Source organism: Carlito syrichta, unplaced genomic scaffold, assembly GCF_000164805.1.
Source record: "Carlito syrichta isolate Samal-C Ts95f unplaced genomic scaffold, Tarsius_syrichta-2.0.1 Scaffold116864, whole genome shotgun sequence".
NCBI classification, from domain to species: domain Eukaryota; kingdom Metazoa; phylum Chordata; class Mammalia; order Primates; family Tarsiidae; genus Carlito; species Carlito syrichta.
Window position 1 is genome coordinate 1,791 of NW_007060960.1, and position 19,491 is coordinate 21,281.

The 19,491-nt window shown below is 37.4% G+C and overlaps 1 protein-coding gene across 1 annotated transcript in view; it reads left to right on the top strand.

Moving 5' to 3' along the window:
* Positions 1-181: 181 nt before the first annotated feature.
* LOC103276990 (mannosyl-oligosaccharide 1,2-alpha-mannosidase IB-like) overlaps positions 182-19,491 on the top strand; it is a 73,710-nt gene continuing 54,400 nt past the window's right edge. Inside the window, exon 1 of the mRNA XM_021706970.1 lies at positions 182-271. Coding sequence (XP_021562645.1) covers positions 208-271 — 64 coding nt within the window. The 5' untranslated portion in view covers positions 182-207. The remainder of the gene's footprint in view (positions 272-19,491) is intronic.

The window sequence follows — 19,491 nt, forward strand, 5'->3', positions numbered from 1 at the left end:
CACCACCAGCACCACCACCACCACCACCACCAGCACCACACACACACATGCACACACACGCACGGAGGCAGGGGTTGGGTATAGTTTCAAAGTGACAAAAAAACCGCAAAGACCAGATTAATATTAAGCCTTGACATTTGTTTTTGTTAATTACATTCTTAATTTTATTTTGCTTAGGTCATGCACATTCGGAAACTACTTCAGAAAATGGATCGTCCAAATGGTCTTTATCCAAATTATTTGAACCCAAGAACAGGGCGCTGGGGTCAGTGTAAGTATTGCTAGTGCAACTGAAGCTTTGATAAAAGATTATTTGTTAAAAAACTCAATGCTTGATGTAGTGACAAGTAGAGACCCTAAGTTAGTGTTTAACCCTGTGATCTACTAGTGATGCTAACTTTGACATGTTTCTGATCTCTCTTAACTTCAGATTTCCTACTTTTAATATGAAAATATTAACAACCTGTCTTACAAGAGTGTTTTATTTCACATATGTGTAAGTACTTAGCTGAAATAAAGTGTGGCAGTTTGAAGGGTTGTACTATAAACTCTTACTAACAAATCACAGCATCATGTAAATAACAGCACTGCTTAGAAGAAATATATATAGGAGGAATGTGAGAAACAAGTGAGCATATTAAATGACTAGAAAGGAGGGCATTGCTCTTGGATAAGCTGTGTCTAGTCATTCATTTCAGAAGAAGATATCATGGTGTTCATTATTTACCAGGTTCTGTGCCAAGTTCTGGAAAGAGACTGAAAGTGGGGAAAGAACATGTAGGGCTTGTCCTGAATTCAGGGATCTCACAGGCTAGCAGATAGGCAGACTCCTTAGAGGTAGTTGGTTATAATGTGATGACTGCTGGAGTTGAGGAATGCTCCAATTGTTACATGAAACTGTGATAGAAGTGAATTCCTCTGCCTGAGGACAAAGTATTTGGTTTGAAGATGGGGTGGTTTTTCTTATTAGTGCTTTTTAAAATAATAAATACATTTTCTTTTCTTTTTTAAATGTTTATGTTAAAGATGTGGGGTACACTTCAGGGTTCAGTGTACAAATCTTCATTATGCAGGTGCCCTTGTTGATGAAGTGTGCCCCTTCACTCCCCAGGCAGATTCCCACTACTGCCAAACCCACCCCCTTTAGCGCCGGCAATTTCCCACTACTGACAATCCTTTTCTTAGTATTACGATAATTATTCAAGGTTCACTTATGAGTGAGAACATGTGATACTCAGTTCTTTGTTTCTGTGATAGATCACTTAGTATTGTAGACTCTAAGTTTGTCCAAGTTGCTGTGAAGTTCATAGTGTTGTTCTTCTTTATGGCTGCATAATATTCCATCACGTATATGTACCACCTTTTTTTAAAAATCCAGTCCTCTTTTGATGGGAAGCACGGTTAGTTACATGTTTTTGCTGTTGTGAACAATGCTGCCGTAAAAATGTGTGTGCAGATATCTTTGTCATAGAGTGATTTGAGTTCCTCTGGGTATATTCCCAGTAGGCGGATTGTGAGGTCATATGAAAGGTTGACTTTTAGGCCTTTTATGAATCGCTAAACTGTTTTACACCAAGGGTGTACTAGTTTACACTCCCACTAGCAGTGTAGAAGTGTTCTCTTTTCGCTGCATCCTCTCCCTCATCTGTTGTTTTTTTGAGTTATCGATGATGGCCTTCCTGACTGGACTTAGGTGGTATCTCAGTGTGGTTTTCATTTGCATTTCTTTGATGACTAGTGAGGCTGAGCATTTTTTCATGAGTCTATTGACTGCTTATATGTCTTATTTTGAGAAGTGCCAATTCATATATTTTGCCTACTTTGTAATGGGGCTGTTTCTTTCTTTCTTTTTGGCATGTTTGAGTTCCTTGTAGATCCTAGATGTTAGGTCTTGGTCAGATATAGAGTTGGCAGATATTTTTCCCAGTCTGTGGGCTGTCTCCCTGCTCTCTTGATGGTTTCTTTGTCTTTGCAAAAGCCTGTCAATTTGATGAGGTACCACTTGTCTGTCTTATCTTTTATGGATGGGCGCTTGCGGTTTTGATCAGGAATTGATTGCGAGTTCCAGTTTCCGTAAGGGTGTCTGCTGCATTTTCTAAGGTTCTTATAGTTTGAGGTTTTACATTTAGGTCTTTGATCCATTTACAGTTGACTTTTGTGTATGATGATAGGAGTCTTGTTTTAATCTTCTGCATATGTTCAGTCAGTTTTCCTAGCACCATTTACTGAATAGACTCTACTCTCCCCAGTGGAAATGAAGAAGAATGGGAGTTGGTTGAGACATTGAGGTTTTGCTTCTGGAATCTCTATCCTGTTCCATTGGTCTGTATGCCTGTTCTTATACCAATATAGGCTGTTTTGATTATTATAACTTAATAATAAAGTTTAAAGTCCAGGAATGTGAAACCTCCCACTTTTTTTTTGTCCTGAGGATTGTTTTGGTTGCTTATGGTCGTTTATGTTTCCATATGAATTCCTGTATTGTTGTTTCCTGGTCTGAGAAGAATTCTGCTGGTAACTTAATGGGTACTGCATAAAATCCATAGATTGCCTTGGCCTTGGGTAGAATGGACAGTTTTTTTTTTTAAATGGACATCTTGGCATTGTTGATTCTTCTAATTCATGAGCATGGACTGTTTTTCTGTTTGTGTTATCTTTGATTTCTTTGAGCAGTGTTTTGTAATTTTCCTTGTACAGATCTTTCACGTCTCTGGTTAGGAAGATGCCAAGGTATTTCATTTTTTGTGTGGCTCTTGTGAATGGGATTGTGCTTTTTATTTGGGTTTCTGCTTGTTTGTTGGTGGTGTATGGAAATGCAACTGTCTTTTGCACGTTGATTTTCTACCCTGAGACTTGGCCAAAGGCCTTCATCAGTGCAAGGAGGTTTTTGACAGATGCTCTTGGGTTTTCGAGGTACAGAATCATGTCATCTGCAAAGAGTGATAACTAAACTTCCTCTTTTCCTATTTGGATACCCTGATTTCCTTCTCTTGTCTGATCACTGTAGCTAGGACTTCCAATACTGTGTTGAACAGGAGGGGTGAGAGTGGGCATCCTTGTTTTGTTCTGGTTTTCAGGGCAAATGTTTCCAATTTCTGTCTGTTTAGGAGTATGTTGGCTGTGGGTTTCTCATAGATGGCTTTTACTATTTTGAGGTATGTTCCATCTATGCCTAGATGTTCAAGGGTTTTTATCAAGAAAGGATAATGGTGGATTTTATCAAAATCTTTTGCCATATCTAATAATATAATCATGTGGTTTTGGTCTTTACATCTGTTGATGTATTTAATTACATTTATGGTCTTGTGGATGTTGAACCAGCCCTGCATCCCAGGGATGAAGCATACTTGGTCATGGTGGATGATTTTTGAGATGTTTTGTTGGATCTGGTTTAGTAGAATCTTGTTGAGATTTTAGTATCTATGTTCATCAAGAATATTGGTCTGTGTTTCTCTTTCTTCATGGATCTTTACCCGGTATCAATGTGATATTAGCTTCATAAGATGATTAGGAGAGAGTTCCATCTATCTCAATTGCCTGGAATACTTTCAGTAGAGTTAGTATAATCTCCTCCTTGTATGTTTTGTAGAATTCTGCTGGAAAGCCACCTGGTCCAGGGCTTTTTTTTGTAGGTAGTTTTCTTATAACATAGTCGATTTCCTGGATTGTTATTGGTCTATTTAGGTCTCAATTTCTTCTTGTTTCAACCTGAGGAGGTTGTGTGATGAAATAAAGTCCTCCATTTTATTTAAGTTTCGAGTTTGTTTTCACACAGGTGTACATAGTAATCTCTGATAACTTGTATTTCTTTGGGGTCACTTGTGACTTCATCTTTTGTACTTCTGATTGTGTTTATTTGGGCTTTTTCTCTCTTTTTCTTAGTCAGTCTAGCTAGGGGCCATCACTCTTGTTTATCTTTTCTAAAAACCAGCTTTTGGTTTTATTGATTTTTTTTTTTGTATTATTTGTTTGTCTTCTATGTCCTGAATTTGGGCTTCTATGTCCTGAATTTTCGTGATCTGGATTCTTCTGCTAAAGTTAGGGTTTTGGTGGTCTTTCTTTTCCAGCTTCCTTAGGTGATTTGTTAGGCTGTTAACTTGTGATCTTTCCATTTTCTTCATGTGTGTTCATAGAGATATGAATTCCCCTCTTAGGACTGTTTTCCATGGCATCCCAGAGATTTTGGTAAGATGTTTTTCCTTTTCATTTGCTTCCAGGTATCTTTTAATCTCTGTTTTGATTTCAGTGTTTACCCATCATGGTGTTTAGTGTCCATATCTTTGTGGGTTTTGGGGGAACTTCGTTGGTGTTGATATTTATTTTTATTCCATTGTGGTCTGAGAAGGTGCATGACAGAATTTCAATCTTACAGAATTTGTTTATGCTTGATTTATGAACAAGGATGTGGTTGATCTTAGAGTACATTTCATGTGTTGATAAGCAGAATGTATATTCCGTGGTTGTTGTGTGGAGTGTTCTATAGGTATCGATTAAGTCCATTTGGTCAAGCGTCATGTTGAAGTTTTAGATCTCCTTGTTGACTTTTTCTCTTGATGATCTGTCTAGGGTTTTTAGTGGGGTGTTTAAGTCCCCAGCTATGTAGTGTTAGAGTCAATATCTTTTTTTAGTTTACCTAAAAGCTATTTTATGAAAGTTGGTTCTCCTGTGTTGGATGCATATATGTTTGGGATGGATATTTCTTGTTGATGGATTGAACCTTTTACCATTATGTAGTGAACTTTCGTATCTTTTTAAATTTTTGATAACTTAAAGGGTATTTTGTCTGATATTAAGATCGCAACTCTTGCTTTCTTTTGTCTTCTGTTCTCTTGAAATTTTGTTTCCCATCCTCTCACTTTGAATCTGTGAGTGTCCTTTCTGGTGAGATGAGTCTCTTGGAGACAATATATCGCTGCCTCATGATATTTTATACAATCTGCCATTCTGTGTGTTTTCAGTGGTGCATTTAGTCCATTCACATTTAGGCTAATTATTGAGATGTGAGAGTTTATCCCTGTCATGAGGTTCTTATAGAGTTTGTTGTTGTTGCTGTGCTTGTTTGTTGTCTTTCTTTAGGTTTTTGGGTTGATTTATGTGTGTTTTCCATCTTTTTCCTGCATTCTTGTGAAAGGCATTGTTGTTCTCTTTTTCCTTTCTTCTTTGTTTAATACTTTCTTATGTTTTTCTTGTAGAGTTGGTCTGGAGGCAGCGTAGTCTTAGGGATTGAATGTCTGGGAAGGATTTTAATTCTCCATCACTGATGAAACTTACTTAACTGGGTAGGTAATTCTTGGTTGAAATTGTTTATCTTTGAGAACTTTGAAGATTGGGTTCCAAGCTCTCCTAGCCCGAAGCGTTTCTGTAGTTAAGTCTGCTGCTATTCTAATTGTTCTTCCCTGGTAGGTTGTCTGACCTTTCTCTCTTGCCTCCTTTAGGATTTTTTCTTTTATACCTGCTTTGTTTAGGTGAATTGCTATGTGTCTGGGAGTTGTTCTTCTCATTTGTCATCTTTCAGGGCTTCTCTGAATCTCTGGTGTTTGAATGGTCATGTCACTGATGAGATGAGGGAAGTTTTGGATAATTTCTTGGAATGGTTGTTCCAGGGTGGTCTCTCTCTCTGTCTGCTTCAGGGATTCCAGTTAATCTTAGGCTTGGCCTCTTGAAATAATCACTCATCTCTTGGAGATTTTATTTGTTTTTTTAAGCTTCTTTTCTGTGTTTGTTTTTTTTTTGAGTTGGAGTCTCACTCTGTTCCCCAGACTGGAGTGCAGTGGCTGCTCCTGGCCACCGCAGCCTCGACCTGCTGGGCTCTGGCAGTTCTTCTGCCTCAGCCTTCCAAGTAGCAGGAACTACAGGCGCGCGCTACCATGCCCGGCTGATTTTTTATTTTTATTGTAGAGATGAGGTCTCGCCAAGTTGCCCAGGTGGGTCTCGAACCCGCTGGTTCAGGCAATTCACTCACCTCAGCCTCCCAAGGTACGGGATTACAGGCTGAGCCACTGAGCCCGGCTTTTTCTATGTTTTTAACAGTTTGGATTAGTTCCATATTTTGGTCCTCAAGTTCTGAGATTCTTCTGCTTGGTTAATTCTAGTCTCCATGTTTATCAGTTTCTTGTTTATTTCATTTACTGTATTCTCTATTGCTGTTACCTCAGTTTATCAGCTCCTTCATTCTTTCTTCTTGTCTCTCCTCATTTCTATTTATTCTCCCTATTAATAACTTGACATCTGGGTTTGTGGTTTTAGACCAGTCATCCTGGGGGCTCTTTATCGTTTGAGTTCTGGAGTCTGTATTCTCAGTGACTGACCTCTCAGGGGTGTGTGTGAGACTCATATTCTTCCTTTGGTTTTTCTTCATTTGTGTAGGTTTTCCTTACCCCCTCTTTTTAACCTCTTCTTTAATTCTGTTTTTCGGGGGGGGTAGCTTTTATTTGTTTGCTCAATCTCTTATTCTTTCTTATGTAGATCCTCTGGTTTTGTTTAATTCTGAAGCTGTACTAGGGGTGAGGGCCTGTGCTTTTTTCAGTTTTGAGATTTAATTGAGGGAGGAGCTGTGATTCAGAAGCTATCTGCTGATTCCAGTATCCAACGACGGTTATGTGGGTCCCCTGGAACTCACTTCCTACTGCCTTACAATCTGTGCAAGCAATGGGGGGTGTCTGCTCCTTGAAGCAAGATGAGATTAGAAAGGGGAAAAGAATGGAAAAAGGAAAGAGGAAGACGAAAGGGAGGATGAGAGAGAGAAGGGGGGGGAAACAGGCCTACCAGTTGATGAATAGAGAGACAAACAAAGACAGAAAAAGAAAAGGCAAAAACATGCAGACAATCATACAAACAGAAACCCCCGTAAGTATACTCTCCCTCAAAAATACCCATACGTAGAGACTTTTAAAAAAAGAAAAATTAAAATAACAGAAGCTAAGCAACTATGAAAACGTACACAAAAAGAGAAAGAGAGAAGAAAAACCAGCTAAAACTAAAATAACAAACAGATAAGGAAGAAAAAAACCTCACTCTCTGGCAGTTTCTGTGAATCCACTTTCTTTTCAGGCCTCTGCCTTCGGGAGCGGCCCTGATGGCCAGCCCGTCCCCTCCCCTCTCAGTGCAGGCTGATAAGGTTGCTCTCAGGATGGGTCAGGTGCCCCACAGACTGCTGAGGGAGGAGGGTGGATCAGATCTGGACTCACCCTACTCGCTGCTGCTGCTGTCAAGTCTTCCACTCAGATCTGACGTGTCTGTGCCTGTTCTAGCGCGGGGGAGGAGCCTCTGTCTCTCCTATCTGAAGAGTAATAACCTCTGGGTCCCAAGATGGTGGCTGGGCAGAGCTGAGTGGGGCAGTGCGAGTCTCGGCCCGTCCCGGCCTGAGAAGATGGTACCTGCTGGTGTCCCATCACTGGCGCTGGAGCTCTGAGGGTTCCACTGTCTGCCCTCTCGTGCCAGGCCTGCTGATGCAGGTGATGGTGTGGGCTGGGTGCCGGGGCTGAGGGGCGGCTGTTCTGTGCTGCCTCCTCTCAAGAGAGCCCCAAGAACAGCAGCCGATCCTGCATGCCCAGGTCTGCAACCTCAGGGTGGCAAGGGGTCACGGTCACCTCTGGAGGAGCGCCCCATGTGCTTGAACCCGAGTCTCCCCTCAGGCGGACTTTCACTCACCCACCGGCACACACCCACTCAGGCTGAGAGTCTTTAGGGACACTGGCTTTTGTGGAGACTCTCACAGTCCAACCTGTTCCGTCACCATCTTGCTCGGAAGCCCAATAAATACATTTTCATCTGAAAATCTGAAACGGATAGAACTTTAGTAAATATGAGTTTATCAATGCTATTCTTTTTTAAAAGGTAGGAAAACTAAAGCAAATACTAGATTGCAACTTTGTCTCTAATAACACATGATTGGGTTATTTTTGAGACTAACAAAATCATAATCAAGTAGTACATAGGAGACAAAAGTAACAATCGTTTAATTTTATGTATTGAAAGCACTGCTGAATCTACCAGTGAGAAAATATGCTGGTGTGAGTACCAAGAATACGAAAACATCTGCTATGGGATTGTCTTTTTGCTTCTTTCCATCAACTTGTCCCTTAATTTAGAAAAGGAAAGCAGATTGGTCAATATAGTTATATCTTTCACGAATTTGGGGATAGATTTGTCTTTTGACTCTTCTTATATGTAATTCTCTTTTCTGAAATTCTTTATATTTGGCTCATTTTTCTTTTTATTTTAAAGAAAATATAAGGTCTAATGCCTAGACTAGGTGTAAATAATATTTTCTGAGGAAACCAAAACCCTGGAGAGCTGCAATTCTAAAATATAAAAATGTTCTTTTCTTATTCCAGATAACGGTGACTGACTTGAATGTCTACTTAGTAACTTGGATGAATTCTATTGTAAATTTTTACCCTTGAGAGTTGTATTAAGATTTGAGAATGTTATAATATAATGATATAATAACAGTTATATTTAGTTCCTGCCTTGCACTATATGCCTATATATATTCTATGAGGTATATAGTCTATATGGTATAGCTGTGGTATATGTGTGTGTGTGTGTGTGTGTGTGTGTATACATATATTCTATATGGTACAACTAAATATAAAAGATGAAATTATAAAAGTACTAAAAAATGACTGAATATAGAATCAGGAAAGCCTTTTATAAGCATGTCACATAAAGCAGAAACCATAAAGAAACAGGCATCCGTTTTTACTATATGTAAATATTAACTTTCTACTTTTCATAACAGTTAAAAAAGCAAGTTATAACCATAAACTAAGGAAATATATTTGGAAAACATTTTTCATATCCTTTTCATTTCAAGACCTCTTATAAGATTAAAAAAGCAATCACCACAATAGAAAAATGGGCTAAGAAAAATTAGTTCACAAACAGTCTAAACACAAAGGACAATAAGCATGTTCATATTTAACCCTAAAAGTGGTGTTAATGAAGATAATTTCATTATCATGGTGACAATATAACAACATCTCATTCTATACAGATTGATGCTATCATGCTAGTGTTTACAAAGACAAATATATTTATAGCTTATCCATAGACTCTTCCAGAGATCTGTTCTCTCTTTCTCACTTCGCTATACCTGTTATCAAATCAGTGCCGCTTTTAAACAGAGACATTATTCATTGACTATTAAACTGACAAAGAAAATTGACATCTTCCTATACCTAGTGTTCCAAAGAGTATATATATTCATATTCCCTTTGAGTTAGCAACTCATTTCCGGCAATTTATTCCAAAGACATTTTTAGAGCTGTGTATTAAAATTTACTTATAACAATTTTGATCTTATTATAACAGAGATAATTTGGAAGCATTTTAAAGCAGTGCTGTCCAACAGAATTGTTGGACATAATGTTCTATATCTGTGTTGTCAAATATAGTAGTCACTAACTACATGTGGCTATTGAACACTTGAAATGTTGCTAATTATGGTTGTGGAACTACATAGTAATATCTCTTTACTTTTAATTAATTTAAATTTAAGTAGCTACTTGTGGTTAGTGCTAGTCACATTGGATGGTGCAGTTTTTAAACATCCTATCACAGAGATTTGGTTAAATAAATTATGATCCAAATATGATATTCTATCCAGCCATTGAAAGTTATGTTATACAATATGTGGCATAGATACATGACATATCTAGAAAGATATTTAGAAAGAGAGGTAAAAAAAACCTGAGTATTATCTGTGGTCTTTTGGATGTTTTTATTTTCTCTTTTTTGTCTACCTATATTATCCAAATTTAATAATGAACATTTTTACTTTGAAAGTTAGATTTTAAATATTTTTAAGTAAAAAGGAGGATACCTTCCTATACACCCAAATCAGGATACTGAAAAGAAAATGAATCAATCACAATTTGAGAATTGCCAGCCCTGAAATGACAGTATAGCATTGATGGCATCTTGATTATTAAAAAAGATAACTTTTTCTCTTTAACATGGTGTTGAGAAAACTGGATATCCATGTGTAAAAGAATGAAATTGGACCTTCACCTTAAACCATTCACAAAAAATTAACTCAAAATAGACCAAAGACCCTAAATTTGAGAGCCAAACTATTACAATTCTTAGAAGAAAACAAAAGGCAAATCTTCATGACCTTGGATTTGGCAATGGATTCTTCAGTAGGACTGCAAAAGCATGTGTAACAATGGGGAATAAAGGAGTAATTGGATTTTTATTAAAATTAAAACCTTTTATGTTTCAAAGGACACTATGTTGAGAATGAAAGCCAACTCACAGAATAAGAGAATATATTGCAAATCACATGTCTGATAAGGGTACATATCCAGAATATGTAAAGAACTTCTACAACTCAATAACACAAAGGCAAATAACCTTATTAAGAAATGGACAGGCCATCCTTGATGGCTCAGCCTGTAATCCCAGCACTTTGGGAGGCCAAGGCGAGTGGATTCCCTGAGCCCACAGGTTTGAGACTAGCCCAGGCAACTTGGTAAGACTTCATCTCTACAGTAAATCAGAAAAATTAGCTGGGCATGGTGGTGCACACCTGTAGTTCTGGCTACTTGGGAGTCTGAGGTATAAGGATTCCTGGAGCCCAGTAGGTCGACGCTGGGGTGGCTGTGAGTGTGCCGCTGCACTTCAGCCTGGGGAAGATATGCAAATGGGAAATGAGAACATGAAAAAGAGGCTTAACATTAGGCATTACAGAAATGCAAATCAAAACCACAAGGACATAATACTCCTCCACAGCTACCAGGATGAAATCAAAAGGATGAAAAATAAGCAGTGACAAGGATGTGGAGAAATTGGAACCCTTGCATGTTGCTGTAAAATGGTAATGTGTAAAATGGTGCAACTGCAGTGAAAAACTGGTGGTTCCTCTATACGTTAAACATAAAATTACCATGTGACCCAGTATGCATATATACTCAAAAGATTTGAAACCAGGGACTCAGGCAGATACATGTACACTAGTGTTCACAGCAACATTATTCACAATAGCCAAAAGGTAGAAGCAACCCAAGTGTCCAACAGTTGAACAGATAAACAAAATGTGGTGTAAACATACAATGGAATATTGCTCAACCATAAGAAGGAATGAAGTTCTAATATATGCCACTATAACATAGATGAACCTTGAAAATATGCTAAGTGAAAAAAAGTCAGTCACAAAGCACAAATATTACCATTAACATTAGGTTGTTAATTTGAAAACTGTCTTCTTGATGGCGACTTTAATGTTATAAACGTTCCTCTTAGCATTAGTATTCCCATGTCCCAGAGGTTTTGGTTTGTTGAGAAAAACAAGGATAAACTTAACCAAAAGCTAGCAAAAGAAAAGAAATAACAAAGATTAGAGCAGAACTAAATTAAATTTAGACCAAACAAACAATACAAAGGATCAATGAAATGAAAGGTTGGTTCTTTAAAAAGGTAAAATTGATGGTCTGCTGGTTAGATCAAGAAAAAAAGATTCACGTAAGCACAATCAGAAATGATAAAGATGACATTACAACTAATATCACAGAAATTCAAAAGATCATCAGTGAGTATTATGAGTATTTCTGCATGCAGAAACTAGAAAACCTAGGGGAAATGGATAAATTTCCTGGAAGCACACAACTTTCTGTGATTGAACCGGGAAGAAACAGGAATCCTGAACAGATCGATACCAAGTAGTGAAATTGAATCAGTAAAAAGAAAATCTTCTAATAAAAAGAGCTCAGGACCTGATGGATTCATAGCTGAATTCTATCAGACATATGAGGAAGAAATGATATCAATTCTACTGAAACTCTTCCAAAAAATAAAGGAGGAGGGAATCCTTCCTAACTCACTAAGTCAGTATCCCCCTGATACTAACATCAGGCATGGACACAACAAAAATAGAAAACTACAGACAAGTATTCCTGATGAACATATATACAAAAATTCTCAACAAAATACTAACAAACACAATTCAACAGCACATCAAAAAGATAATGCACCACAATCAAGTGTTTTATATTCCAGGATGCAAGGATGGTTTAACATGTACAAATCAATGCACGTGATTCACCACATGAACAGAATTAAATATAGAAATCATATGGGCCGGGCTCGGTGGGTTCAGCCTGTAATCCTGCGCTTTGGGAGGCTGAGGTGAGTGGATTGCCTGAGCCCGAGGGTTTGAGACCCGCCAGGGTAACTTGGCGAGACCTCATCTCTACAATAAATAAAAAAATTAGCTGGGCGTGGTAGCACGCGCCTATAGTTCCAGCTACCTGGAAGGCTGAGGCAGAAGGATCGCCGGAGCCCAGCAGGTCGAGGCTGCGGTGGCCGGAGCGCCACTGCACTCCAGTCTGGGTGACAGAGTGAGACTCCAACTCAAAAAAAAAAAGAAAGAAATCATATGGTCTTCTCAATAGATGCAGAAAAGCATACAGTAAAATCTAGCGTCCCTGTGTAGTAAACAACAGATTAGTCGTAGAGAGAACATACCTCAAAACAAAAGCAATGTACAATACAGTCAACATCATACTAAAGGGGGAAAAGTTAAAAGCACTCTCCCTAAGAACTGGAACAAGACAAGGATGCCCACTTTGACCACTCCTTTTCGGCATAATACTGGAAATGTCAGAGAGCAATCAGGCAAGAGAAAGAAATTAAAAGCATCTAAATTGGAAAAGAGGAAGTCAGATTATCTCTATTTGCTGACAGTATTTCTTATACATAAAAAATCCTAAGGACTCCTCCAAAAGACTCCTGGATTTGATAAATGACTGCAGTAAAGTTTCAGGATACAAAATCTATAAGCAAAAAGCCAGTGTACAAAAATCAGTAGCAGTTCTGTAAACCAATAACATTCAAGCTAAGAACCAAATCAAGAACTCACTCCTATTTAAATAGTCTCTCTCACCCCCCAACTCTCCTCCTCCCCCCCCTTCTCTCTACCAGGAAAACTTTTAACCAAGGTTGTGAAATGTCTCTGCAAGGAGAACTGTAAAACACTGACGAAAGTAGATAAAACGAACAAATGGAAACACTTCATGCTCGTGGATCAGAAGACTCAATGTCATTTAAGTAACCATACTGCCCAAAGCAATCCACAGATTCCATGGAATTCCTATCAGATTTCCAATGTCATTTTCACAAATTTAGAGAAAACTATCCTAAAGATCATATGAATCTAAAAAGAGCCTGAATAGCTAAAGCAATGCTAAGAAAAAGGAATAAAACTGGAGAAATCACTATACTTGACTTCAAATTATGCTACAAGGTTCTAACAACCCAAATAACAGAGTACTGTATAAAAATAAACACATAGACCAAGTGAACCAAATAGAGAACCCAGAAATAAAGCTACATATCTACAAATAACTGCACCCATTTTTAAAAATTAAGCTGGATTAAAAGTTTAAAAATAAGATGTAAGACTATAAAAATTCTACAAGGAAACCTGGTAAAAACTCTTCTGTAGATCGGCCTAGGCAAATAATTTATTACTCAGTTCTTAAAGTTGGATGCACCAAAAACAAAAATAGACAAATGTGACATATATAAGCTAAAAAACTTTTGCTCAGCAAAAGAAATAACTTACAGAATGTGATAAAGCATTTGCAAACTATGCACCTGACAAAGGGCTAATATCTAGAATCTAGAAGGAACTCAAACACTCAACAAGAAATAAATAACCACATTAAAAAGTATTTAAAGGACATGAACAGATTTTTCAAAAAAAGATTTGCAAGTGGCCAACAAATACATGAAAAATACTGAACATCACTGATCATCAGAGAAATGAAAATTAAAACCACTATTAGATACCGTCTTACGCCAGAATGGGTGTTAAGAACATAGATGAGACCTCATCTCTACAATAAATCAAAAATTAGCTGGGCGTGGTAGTGCACGCCTGTAATTCCAGCTCCTTGGAAGGCTGAGGCGGAAGGATTGCCGGAGCCCAGCAGGTCGAGGCTGCGGTGGCTGGGAGCAGCCACTGCACTCCAGTCTGGGTGCCAGAGTGAGACTCCAACTCCAAAAAACAAAACAACAACAAAAAAAGAACATGGAGCAAAGGGAACACTTATGATGCACTGTTGGTGGAAATGTAAATTAGTACAACCTCTACAGAAAGCAGTATGGAGATTTTTCTCAAAGAACTAAAAATAGAACTACCTTTCCATTCAACATTTCTACATCTGGGTATCTGTCCAAACGAAAATAAATCATTATATCAAAAAGACACCTGCACTCTTATGTTTATTGCAGCAATATTCACAGTAGCATAGTTATGGAATCAACCTAAGTGTCCATCAGCAGGTGATTGGATTAAAATGTGGTATGTATATATGCACCATGGAATAACACTCAACCATAAAATGTCATGTCTTTTGTAGCAACAAGAATGGAACTGGAGGCCTCTCTCTTAAGTGAAGTGACCTAGAAACAAAGTCGAAACAGATCTCATTTATAAGTGGTAGCCAAACAATGAGTACACATGGACATCCAGGGTAGAACAATAGATGTTTGAGACTAACAAAGGTGCAAGGGTGGCGGGGATTAAACACTACCAGTTGGGTACAGGCTACACCCTTAGTGTCATGGATACACGGAAAGCCGACTTCCGTCACTGTGCAGTATATCCATGTAACACAACTGCACTTCTATCCGTTATATCTCTAAAAATACAAATACAGACAAATACTGCATGCTTTCATTTATAGCAAGTATCTAGAGTAGTCAAATTCATAGAGACAGGACATAGATTAGAGGTTTCCAGAGGCTTGCAAGAGGAGAATGGAAAGTTATGGCCATAGAATGTCTGCAGTGATGAAAAGTTTTAGAAATAGGCAGTGGTGAATATTGTTCAGCTCTGTGAATATAATTAAGCCACTGACAACACTTACAAAATAGTTAAAATGGAAGCTTTTATGTTATATGTGTTTCACTACAATAAAAAAAATTACAACCAAAAAAAAGATGATTATTTTTCCCTGTTTTTTATTACAAAATAAATTCAGATTACTTTATAATAAATTCACTCTCAGCAGTTATTAGTTTTGATGTTATAGAAAGAGCTATTCACTGGTTATTTTGGCAGAAAGTCTTTAAAATCCTAGGGAGCTGCCCTGACATCCCTTTAGCAGCTGCAGTCCTTACTAAATTGTCCAATTTGTTCCTTTTAATGTTTTTGTATATTTTATATCAGTTTCTTAAAAGTGTATCAGATTTCACTATTATCCTTGAGCAATATACATCTGTCATATCTATAAATAGTCTGTAAAACAAACATTTAATTGAAGTGAAATTTAACAATTCAGCTTTGGCTAACTGTATTATAATTAGAGTAATGATAATGTCTGACATGCACATAGCAATCGCAGAGAATAATTACTGTTAATTACTTTCAGGAAAAGTACTTGGAAACAGATGTAAAAGAATATAGTAAGGAAACTAGATTTAAAGGCAAATCACTAGGGTATTTTTTAAAAAATTGTTGTTTTTTTTTTTTACTAATTCTAAGTACAACATATAGCCTATGCCATTTAATGAATAAAGTGGAGAAAATATAGGAAATCAGTCATTACTGGTCATGAAATTAATACTACTAAATTTAAAGCTGTGGACAAAATAAGAAGGAACATTCTTCTTGGAGTTAGAAGACTGATTCTGGTTTTTCTGCCTGATAATGTAGATAACCTATTTAACTTCTATATGCCTCTTCATCTTGTACTTATTTAATCTTATTTAATAAGATGATCCTGTGGGTCACGTTTATGAAATATTGTATTCGAAAATGTTTTACATTTGCTTTTATTCTAGAATTTCCTATAGAACATTTTAAGAAATAGCTTCTATTAGAAGCCTGCCATGAACTACATGACATATTGAGATAAATCATATGAATCATTGATATTTAGGAGTACTTTATAATGTGTGACCATTTCTGCATATCAAACGGACCTTGGAGTGACATGGCTCATCAGATTTGACATGTAGGCAGGCATGGTTCATTCAGTGGTTCAAGTAAGGAAGTTAAGACTCCTGAGTAATAAATTCCATAGTTACCATGAATCTCAGGCTGCTGTGTATGCATTGATTAAACCTAGTCTTCCACTGGACTACCTACCTAGAACCGCTGGGCAGTACCTATTTGGCAGGTCTGGGAATAAGTCCTATAACCTGAGTAATCATTTTCAAATATAGTATCTCATAAATGTGGCCCACATGATTAAACTATTAAGTACAGTAAGATGATGAAACAGAGTATAGAGAGGTTAAATAAGTTATCTAAATTATTAATCAGGAAAACCAGGAGTAGTCTTGTCTATAAACTCTAGCAATAAATCAGATATACAAAACGTTTTTCCTAAACCACAATGTCCAAAACTTGTCAATTTTTTTGACCTTTTCTCACATTTCATTTTCTTTAATTCTTTCTAAATTCTTGTTTCTGGCTCATTTGTTAATCCGTCTGTTAGATCTACAACATATCCAGAAATAGATGCATGAGGCCAAAGTGCAAATATTTTTTTTAAATGTCCTTTTGTTGTTTTAATGACTGTTACTTGTATATGTGTTATGCTGGGCTCCCTTGCCATCCATGCAACTGGTATTTTATACCTTTAAGTCTAGACTATGAGCATTAGCTCTCAATGATGCTTTTGCATTATAGTGTTATGCATTATCTTTCCATATTGTTATTTCCTGACCTAAATATTTTTTCTCCCAGTTAGTCCCGAGTACACTTATTTAACTGTTGATTTATTAATGAAAACTGTACCTCTTAATTTTTGAACTATTAGATAGCAGGATATAACTTGCCTATGTATTTTTTGACTTAAAAATATTGCTATATTATAAGCACGAGTAACAATGATACACCCAAGGAGAGCAGTAGTTTACTCTGAAAGAGATTGATTTATGCTGTTTTCAGTATTTTTCTGGTTTTAAGAATGGGAAATAAAGGGATATGTAAAACTAAAAATATGTGAATTCCACAGAAGTATATCTTACTAAAAGGTATTAAAAGTAAAATTAGTGTTGAATTAGTGACCTTCAAATCAAGAGGTTTCTACCAGTTACTGGTGTAACAAATTATGAATAAAGGACTGAATTGTGTACGAGTTTGAGTAGTTTTATTGGGAACGTATTTGGAATGTGCCCATTACTGTAAGTCAAGAACTCCATTCAGAAAAGGCATCTATAGTTGTACTAATAGTTGTTATAAATAAAATCATCTGTCCTTAAATGTAATGGAATTTAATAGATCAACGCTGCAAATATGTTTCAGGATAGAAAATATTTCTTTACAAATAATAGCACTTACTGTGATAATTATAAAAACTACTGGACAATGATTCAGCATAGCTGAGGAACCCTAAAAATGATTAAACAATTTATCAAAAGCAGAGTGATCACTTAACATGCAGGCTTGGAGGCTTGGAAGGCCATGAACCCTGTCTTTGAGGCTTGTCTTCTAATCAAGCATGATTGTAAAGTGATTGGTTTCCTCCACTGTTCTGACATGCCTGAGATGGGCATGTCATTCTGTATGCGACTCGTGTTATAAATTTCCCCCATTACTTTATAAGCCACAGTAAAATAATGATCTGTTCCTGAAAACATTGGGAAATGTCAAATAGATATTGAAATCTAGTGATGCAGTTCATTATTTCAGTAAAAGTATTTGCTATGGAATAAATATCAATGTTTGCTTAGCTAAAATATACTCTACAGGAAGGAATATTAGCTTCAAGTTTTTTTAGTAGCATTCTTTTTTAATGTAATTACAGATGGTCTATAAAGCAAGATGGACAGAATTCTTGCTTCAGAAGTTTTTTGTTTTGTTTGTATATTTTGTTTTCAATGGAGATAATTGATAATTTTGACAAGAAAATGTGATATTCTCTGAACTATTCGATAATAAGGTTAGTTTTGGTTTTTTTGGTTTGTTTTTTTTGAGTGGGAGTCTCAGTTGCCCAGACTGGGGTGCAGTGGCCGCTCCCGGCCACCGCAGCCTCGACCTGCTGGGCTCCGGCGATCCTTCCGCCTCAGCCTTCCAAGTAGCTGGAACTACAGGCGCACGCTACCACGCCCGGCTGATTTTTTTGATTTTTATTGTAGAGATGAGGTCTCACCAAGTTGCCCAGGTGGGTCTCGAACCCGTGGGCTCAGGCAGTTCACTCACCTCGGCCTCCCAAAGCACGGGATTACAGGCTGATTACGCTAGTAGAAAACTGCTATCGTATCTGGATCTAGGATAGTTGTCTGTGGGAATGGTAGTGATCCTAAATTTTGTCCTTTCCTTTCTACCCTGCATCATTCTTTGCTGAGTTTTGTCAGTTCAAATTCTTTCTAAAATATTATTTTCCCTGTTTCAGCTTTCCCTTTCTCCTTTTGGAATACCTTGTACTTCCTTTATATTCTCTTATCAATAAATTCCTACCTATTCAATTAAAATAGAAAAATTCTAAATTAAATAAACTCTTTGAACACAATAGCCTCCCTTCCAGTCACCTGCTTCACCTATTAGGGAAAAAAGGAAAAAAAAAGGGGGGGGGGATAGATATAGATTCTCTCTCTCTCTCTCTCTCTCTCTCTCTCTCTCTGTCTCTCACTTATATGTACATACCCATCAGAAAATTAACATCAACTTTATTTGGGTAATAGTATTATAGGGTTTTTTTTTTTGTTTGTTTGTTTACAGTACTTTTGCATTCATTATTTCCACAGATACTTACTGAATACCTAGTAAATATCAACCACTTTTTCAGGTGCTGGGCATATACAGATGTGAACAGGTGACCCTAACACCCTTGTAGAATTTATATTCTACTGCAGAGACATAATAAACAAGCATCATGTGATGTCATATAATGATAAGAATCCCATCCAGACTCTTCTGATCATAGTCGCTAGGGATCTCCATGTTGCTAAGTGTGGTGGTCCGTTCTCAAGCTTTATTTTTCAGAGTCCGTCAGCATCTTGATTTCTTTTTTCTTGAAGCGCCTTCAGTTTCTAGGATAACACATTATTTTGCTTTTGCCTTGGTCTTAACTGCATTCAGTCTTTCTTGTGAGTCTCTCCTTTCTCCCTAGCCTTTTAGGATGGGAATGTCCTAGAGGTCAGTCTTCCTCTCTTTCTCTCTCATTTCGGGGTTTTGAAGGCCTTTTGTGAGTTAACGTCTCTTGGGTTCAGAGCTCCAGTCCCCACCTTGTCTTGGACTTGCCTGCGCATGTATCCAGTGATCTACTTGCCATCTGTACTTAAATATATTAGAGCTGCCTCAACCTTAATGGGTCTGTGACTGAGCTCTTTGCAATTCTTTCCTCCTGAAACCCTGTTAGTCTTCTGGTCTTTTTTAGTTCAGTTGATGGCAGCCCTGTTTTTGCTCATCTTTTACCCCCTGTCTTTATCCTACGCTGCACCTTCGTTTCCTCGGCAAATTCTGTTTTGTCTACTTTGGAAACATCTGGAGTTCAGTTGCCACTATCCTGAACTGAGTCACCATCTCTTGCC